The sequence below is a fragment of the Larimichthys crocea genome, unplaced genomic scaffold (assembly GCF_000972845.2).
Source record: "Larimichthys crocea isolate SSNF unplaced genomic scaffold, L_crocea_2.0 scaffold148, whole genome shotgun sequence".
Taxonomy (NCBI): domain Eukaryota; kingdom Metazoa; phylum Chordata; class Actinopteri; family Sciaenidae; genus Larimichthys; species Larimichthys crocea.
The window spans coordinates 1150951-1158915 of NW_020852030.1; the positions used below are offsets into that span (position 1 = coordinate 1150951).

The 7965-nt window shown below is 47.6% G+C and overlaps 2 protein-coding genes across 3 annotated transcripts in view; one reads left to right on the forward strand and one right to left on the reverse strand.

Moving 5' to 3' along the window:
• The window catches only part of LOC113744744 (macrophage mannose receptor 1-like), a 320504-nt gene that overhangs the window by 249687 nt on the left and 62852 nt on the right, over positions 1-7965 (forward strand). The gene's annotated exons all lie outside the window — the stretch shown is intronic.
• LOC109139495 (ADP-ribosylation factor-like protein 8A) overlaps positions 3825-7965 on the reverse strand; it is a 9021-nt gene continuing 4880 nt past the window's right edge. Inside the window, exons 5-8 of one of the 2 annotated variants that reach the window (XR_003461794.1) lie at positions 7632-7699; positions 7455-7525; positions 6706-7159; positions 3825-6661 (exon numbers count right to left, since the gene is read on the reverse strand). Coding sequence is in view for 1 of the 2 variants with exons in the window: in XM_027275681.1 (XP_027131482.1) it covers positions 7107-7159; positions 7455-7525; positions 7632-7699 (192 nt within the window). In the remaining variant the exon portion in view is untranslated. Of the gene's footprint in view, positions 7160-7454; positions 7526-7631; positions 7700-7965 lie in introns of both variants that reach the window. The other variant, XM_027275681.1, reaches the window with a different exon arrangement.

A 7965-nucleotide genomic window follows, 5' to 3' on the forward strand; every position in this document is an offset into this window, starting at 1 on the left:
GGATGGAGGGGTGTGTCCATGAGTCACATGCCTCACAAGGTGTCAACCGACAGCGCTGACGGGTTTCTTCACCTCCTGTTGATCATTTGAATTCATTCTTACATAAAAAAACAAGCAGCCACTTCACAACGTATGTAAGCAGATGACACCTTTATTAACTTTGAACAAATGACTGTGAGCAGACTTTCCAAAATGTTTAAAGTGAAAACACAGATGTCATTGAGTTAGAGACAGAAGGTGAAGCGAGGAGAAAAGACTGATCAGCCACATGAAGCCAGAAACACGAAATGAACCTGAGATGAAACACGAAACACATGAACGATGGTTTCTCACTCAGACTGAGACTCATTAGCGCGTTTTGTCTTTCACGTCGTTAAAGCGGTGTAAAGGAATCCTTCCTGTTCAGACGAGCGAGGAGGATTTACCCTGAGCGGAGCTGCCGTGCTGCATTTCAATGACCTCACTACTGTCCCGTCGCCATGGGATACCAGCCCAAATCCACACAAACACACAGAGTTTGATTCTCATTGGCAACGAACACACACACACACACACACACACACACACACACACACACGGTTGTGTTAATTTAGGAACTCTTTTCTAATCAGTGCGAGTCTCTTTCCTCCCTCCTCTTTGCCTGGTTACCCGCGGCAACCCGTAAAGGGGATTTACAAATTTAAAGGGTAGTTAGGAAATGATGGTCTGTGTCCTGCAGACAGACTCGAGCTTCTCCTGGAGCTTTCAACCGAGTCTCACAGTCTTCATCTGCCATTGGACTTTGTTCTGATGACACGGAGCTGTCATCACATGACCTGAGCACGCCTTGGTCATGTGATGAACTGAGAGGGGCCATGGACCAGAGAAACCATCAACAACCTGTGATCATGTGACTGAAGGTCCACACTCGGGTCATGTGACTGAAGGTCCACACTCGGGTCAAGTGATCAGGGAGGATGAACCCAAATCAAAGTTTATCTTTCTCCCTGATGGAGACCATGAACCATGGAAAGAAACTGAATAAACAGGTGTTTCTTTCTGGACCTGGTGCTCCATGTTCATGTGCCAAATTTATGGTTCTTTGGATGTTCTCATCAGAACTTTGCTTTGGAACCGGTCCCCATTGCCCAGCTCCGGTTCTGGCACGACACCGGCTCTGCTCCCCGTCGGTTTCCCCCGGGCCTGTAAACTTGAGCTCACAGCCCGGGCAGCAGAGACACTGTTCACCTGATCACAGGTCAGTGTAGCATCAACAGGTTTATTAAAGTTACACGATGTGGGTTGGATCTGTTGGTGGGCCGAGCCGAGCCGAGCCGAGGAGGAACAGAGGGAGACTGATGGAGAGCTGGAGGGACAGAGTGTTTCAGGAGGTTGGTGGTGTTGTTCTCATTAGTAGTGATGAGAGCTCGCCCCTCTGATACAAACGCCTGAACAGACCGCCTCTGTTCACTAATGAAGCCACACACACACACACACACACACACACACACCAGACTAGACCTCCATTGGTCATGCGAGAACGTCTCTGGGACAGACTGGATGGGAACCAACTGCAGGTGGTTACATAACAGGAAGGTCACAGGTTCGAGTCCCAAATCTATCTGTAAGGTGGGTGTGTGTTTCACCGATCACGTCGTCCACCTGAGTCAGTCTCCTTAAGTTCCCATGTTCAAATGTCCACAGAGACTACGTCCAGGTTTTAGACAGTCTGCGGGGACGTCACAGAGACTACGTCCAGGTTTTAGACAGTCTGCGGGGACGTCACGGAGACTACGTCCAGGTTTTAGACAGTCTGCGGGGACGTCACGGAGACTACGTCCAGGTTTTAGACTGACGACAGTTGTTGGATGACGTGATCGCACTGATAAAACTCCTTTTTCTCATCGTCAACAAGTGGGTAAAACTTTTCTTTCATAGTGTGTGTGTGTGTGTGTGTGTGTGTGTGTGTGTGTGCAGAGCTACTTTTATACCAATCAACAAAGAAGCAGGCCTCAGTGTTTCCTGTCTGAAGTACAAGGTGGTCCCACCACTGTGTGTGTGTGTGTGTGTGTGTGTGTGTGTGTGTGTGTGTTCGTTGCCAATGAGAATCAAACTCTCCATCGGGACCCCATGCTCGTCGTCATGACAACGGTACCCCCCCCTCACTCCTTCCCTCATCAGTTTTCCCACAGAACAAAACCAACATTGTGCTCCTGGTTTTCTGTGTGTGTGTGTGTGTGTGTGTGTGTGTGTGAGACATTGAGGTCAGATTAGTGTGTGTTCATTCAGATAGAAACACACACACACAGAGTCCCTGACACACACTTGCTGATGGAGGGTTAAGTTGCACACACACACACACACACACACACACACACACTGGTGAGATTCACACGGTGAGCTCAGCTGTACTCGAGTAGTTACTCTGATTACATTACTTATGTTTAGAGTTACGTTACTGCCAGGACACAACTACAGCACACACACCTGCAGACACACCTGAACGCAGCCTGATTATGAACATTAAGTTATGCACGCCTTGTTTTTTAAAACCTTTCAAGGCCTTGATTTTAGTTTTCCAGCCTGTGTTTGTACGTTTACCTGAACAGTTCTTCCACCGCATCAGGAGGACAGGTGAGGTCAGCTCAACCATCACCTGTCTACATCTAGAGCTACGATTGGTCAAAGTCCAACCTGTCGTCTGTCACATGACGTGATGAAACAAAAAGAGTGTTCCTCAGGTCACCTGACCTGGGATCAGCTGACGGGCCTTGGCCTGACCGTGATGAACTGCTGAGCTCAGCTGATGATGATGAGACAAATTAGTCTGAATCTGAGCCGAGAGCACCAAGAACACACACACACACACACACACACACACACACACACACACACACACGTTTCTTCTCTACATGAGGATAAACACTAATGAGGTCTGGTGTGTGTGTGTGTGTGTGTGCTGCCCCCTGCTGTCTCATCAGTAGCTCTGCAGCTCTGGAGTCAGTTTGAATCAAATCAAACTGTACAGGAGCCCAGAACGGACAAACTGAACGTGAGGCGTCTTCTGTGGAACAAACTACCATTCTGGGTTCAGGAGGCAGACGCGGTCAAACCTTTAAGAGTAGACTGAAGACTTTCCTCTTTGATAGAGCTTATAGTTAGTGCTGGCTCAGGTCATCCCTTAGTGATGCTGCCATAGGATTAGACTGCAGGGGGACTCAGTCATTGTCATTTTATCAGTCATTGTAATTCATTGTCATTTTATCAGTCATTGTAATTCATTGTCATTTTATCAGTCATTGTAATTGTACAATATGTTTGTGTTGATTTGTTCTGTACACGTGACATCTATTGCACGTCTGTCCGTCCTGGGAGAGGGATCCCTCCTCTGTGGCTCTTCCTGAGGTTTCTTCCACCTTTTTTCCCTGTTAAAGGTTTTTGTGGGCAAGTTTTTCCTCACTGGAACCGAGGGTCTAAGGACAGAGGGTGTCACTCCCTGTACAGATTGTAAAGCCTCAGAGGAAAATGGACTTTGTGACTTTGGGCTGTACAAATAAAATCTGATTTGATGCGGTTGCAATCAGCAACTACACCTCAGGATGGCGATCCGTCATGTGACGTGATGGCGTCACAGAGCCCTTTAATTATTTACAACATGAGATGCACATGAAGAGAATGAAAGGATGGAGGAGCTGCAGGTGTTTGAGGGCGGAGCAGACGACACGCTCCATCAGCTTCTTCCACGTCACGATGGATTTCTTATCAGGATGGAAACCAGCGTCAGAGACTGCAGGTCACCATGGAAACAGTGAGTGATTGACAGGATGATGAACGAGGACGCCTCGTGACGTTTCTCCGTAGTATTTAATTAATTAGTATCATACACAAGCATGTTTCTATTAAAACATCAGATATCAACGGAATCAAACAATAATGTACAAACAGGTTCAGACCGACAGACGTGAAGTGTTTATCCTGCACGTACAGACGCCAAAAACCAGGACCAGAACCAGGACCAGAACCAGAACTGTGATGACCGGTGACACGCTCTGGAACTGACTCGTAGTGTTTCAAAGTTTACTTTGGAGCTCGACCATTCTGATTCGTTAAAGTCTCGTCCAATGAAACGCTCAGATTCATTGTGCCGGACTCGATATACTCAGACAGGACTAAGAAACAGTGACTGTTCTTCAGACCGGATCGTCGCTGGTCGTTCTGGTTCTGACTCTGTAGAAATCTCCCGTTTTCTGGCGCCTACGTGACCGTACAAGATCATCATGACACGTGTTACATCACATCCTGTACGTGCAGGATCACAGGGCGTCACGAGATTAGTCGCCATAAAAAATCTGGTCAAACTTCACGAAGACCAAACTCCAGCGTGATCTGTCAGGCTGTCCGCGAGCACGCGACGGCGACGGCGATACTTCAGTTTTATTGCACCGTTTTTAGAACATGTCCCGTCGCGTGCTCACGTTACTTCCTGTAGGGTAATACTGACACGCTGGACTGAGGCCGGGTCACAGTGAAGTTGCACCAAAACAACATTTCACTTCATCGGGTCCCACAGATATACAATCCCTGCCCTCAGCATGCAAACAAAAGAGACCAGAGCCGAGCAGAGCCGAGCTGCAGGCGAGACTTCAAGGTTCACACACATTTCACCTGTTCAGGTGTGAGCGGTCCTCCTGTGTTTGAGTAACATGCAGAGAAATCACAGGGTGACTTCCTGTCCAAATAAATATCAGAAACACAGCGACACTTTGAAATCCCCTCAGCGCTCGGCTCTGTCTGCCGGCGTCAATAACTAATAATCACTGTGCTGGCTGATCAACAGATCCATAAACTTCGAGTGGACCGGAGCGGAGACAACGACGACGATGATGACGGCGACGACAACTCTTGGCTGGTTCAGAAAACACGGCGGAGCAGCTGGAGAGAACGAAACGATGCGACTCAGCACGCCGACTGTTTGAGTTGTGCTTGTTGTTGTCTGGTGGAACGTTCTCGACCTCCAGGTCATGACACGCTCCAGGTGTTTTTTAATAAACAAGCAGCTTTCACACTGTCGGGCTAAAGACGGCTCAGAGTTCACTCACTGGAATTTAAGATGTTTGAGTTTGAGCTCCGTCTAGAACCGGGTCGGCACCTTCACCTGTACCCGACTAAAGATCCTCACATCTCCAAAGATGTTGGAGCACATGAAGCAGGTGTTACTTTGATAAACGGATCGGGTTCAGGTCAAAGACGCGGACCTGCTGAGGACGTCAGAAGACCTCCAGATGTCCGACAAGTCTCCAGTTTAAAGTCTGAACAAAGAGCTCGCGTTGTTTCCTGAGACTCTTGAACCTGTTCGACCCGACAGTGTGAGGCAGCGTGAGATCGACCGCTCGTCAACAACACGCAGACGCGTGATGCTCCTTCCCATTTCCCGTTTCGTTCTGCAGTCTGATTGGCTGCTGTCAGGACCAGGGCGTGTCAGAAACGTGATGTGCACCAATGAGAGGACAGAGAAACAAAAAGGCAAAAACAAGTGAAGACGTGAGCGCGATGATTTGACACGGTTCTGTCCGCTGCGTCCATGAACGGTGAACTAAATGTTTCTTAAAACATCGACTAGAACGAGCGCGGTCGGCTTGGCCACGCGTCACATCCGTGCCCGTTAAATTTGGCTGTTAGAGCAGCGCCACGACGTCACTCGAAGGCGGGTCATAAATATAAATACAAACATACATGAAGTGTTTCAGTGACGGTGTTCATGTTAAACTGAACACGGACTCCACAGGACGGAGCTGCTGCAGCTGGTGGCACTAAAATCCTTTAAAACATTTAAAATCTGATTTGAATGTTTTTCATTTCATCACCTCAAACAGGACGTGATGTCAGAGCGGACTGAGGTCATCACATGAATAATTAATGAGAGGAAAATAAACAGAAGAAATCTTTTAAATAAAACATTTAATATTTTTAGAGTTTCAGACGTGATGTGTGTGTGTGGGAGACGTTCGATCACGTGACAGCCCTGGTCCAATCAGCAGCCAGCTCAGAGCAGGAAACACTGACAGTTCAACAAACAAACATGAATAAGAAAAATAAAAAAATAATATAAAAGAAATAAAAAGCTTCGTACAGAGATATGAACAGAACCAGACGTACCGCGTCGTGTCACGATAAGAAGATTATTAACATTATTATTATTCATATCTTACAAAAACAAAATCAACAGTGCAATAAAAAGGTTTGACGCCCTCGCTCAGGAGGAGAGAGAGGAGGGCGGGGCTTGGCGGCGAGGAGAGAAGGTCACATCCAAAAATAAGAAAAGGAAGGAAGGAAGGAAGAAGAGAAGGAGGGAAGAAGAGAAGAAGAGAGGGAATACAAGCAGTTCACAAGAGACGAGGAGGATGACAGATGAATGGATGGAGGAGGAGGAGGAGGAGGAGGAGGAGGAGGAGGAGGAGGAAGGAGAGGATGAAGGTGGGGTTCAATCCAACAGTCTCCAGCTAACGATGCTGAACGTGTCGCGGAGGCTGATGGAGGATCTTTGACGATGCACTGACGTCGCGTTTCTGTCGACATGTCAAACTCTGACGTGACACCTCCTCACTTTGGCTCCACCCGAACACCACGGAGGAGTTTTAAATGTTCCTGCTCTATATTTGGGTCAAACGAGCCTTGAATGAGCCTTGAATGTGACTTTAATGAGCCTTGAATGCGCCTTGAATGAACCTTGAAGAGATTTCAGTCAGCATAGCTTCAGTTACATACGTGTGATGTGTCAGTGTGTTTCTGTGCTGGTGTAATGACAGTTACAGTTACAGTTACTCTGATTGGAAACAAACTTCTCTGATGTTGTTCTTTAACGTGTCACACACACACACACACACACACACACACACACACACACACACCTGTCTGGTAATTATTCAAACTTCAGTGTGACGGAGGCTGAACGTGTCGACGAGGCGTCAGTGCATCCAGAGGAGGAGAGGAGGAGTTACTACATGAGGGGGAGGAGGAGGAGGAGTTGATCAAAGAGCGAGTGTGTGTGTGTGTGTGCGTGTGTGTATGTATGTGTGTGTTAGGACAGGTGGGCGTGGCCTGTTCAGTCAGAGGGGGCGTGTCTGTTCTCAGGAACTCCTCTTAGTCCTGGAGTGTTGGATCAACCACTGAAGAGTGATGTCTGCAGAGACACACACACACACACACACACACACACACACACACACACAGGAGAAGACCATGTGAATACAGAACAGTACAGGTTGGATGTTGGTGGTAACAGGTGACCTGTCTCTGCTGCTTCTGATTGGTCCTACCTAAACCTGAACAACCCAACAAACAAAGGCAACGAGCACGAGCCAATCAGAAGCAGAGGAGGACATCATGTTAGCGTGTAGCATGTTCACGTGTTCGTCTGAACATGTCAAACTGTGTGTGTGTGTGTGTGTGTGTGTGTGTGTGTGTGTGTGTCGTACCGATGTTGTCTTTCTCCTTGCAGGAAATGGAGTAGCAGCAGATCTCTCTGTCCTGGATGGCTGACAGGTTCCTGATCAAACACAATCAATACTCAATAATCAGTCACACACACACACACACACACGCACGCACACACACACGCACATACACACACACGCACACACACACACACTTACATCCTCTCGATGAGCTCCTTCTCGTCCAGAGCTCCTGGTAGGTCTCTCTTATTACCCAGAACCAGAACCTGAAGAGACACAAGGGACGACATCATCATCATCACCATCATCATCATCATCATCATCACCATCATCATCACCACCATCACCACCATCATCATCACCATCATCACCACCATCACCACCATCATCATCATCATCATCATCACCACCATCATCATCACCACCATCATCACCACCATCACCATCACCATCATCATCATCATCGTCACCATCATCACCACCATCATCATCACCATCATCATCATCATCATCACCATCATCATCATCATCA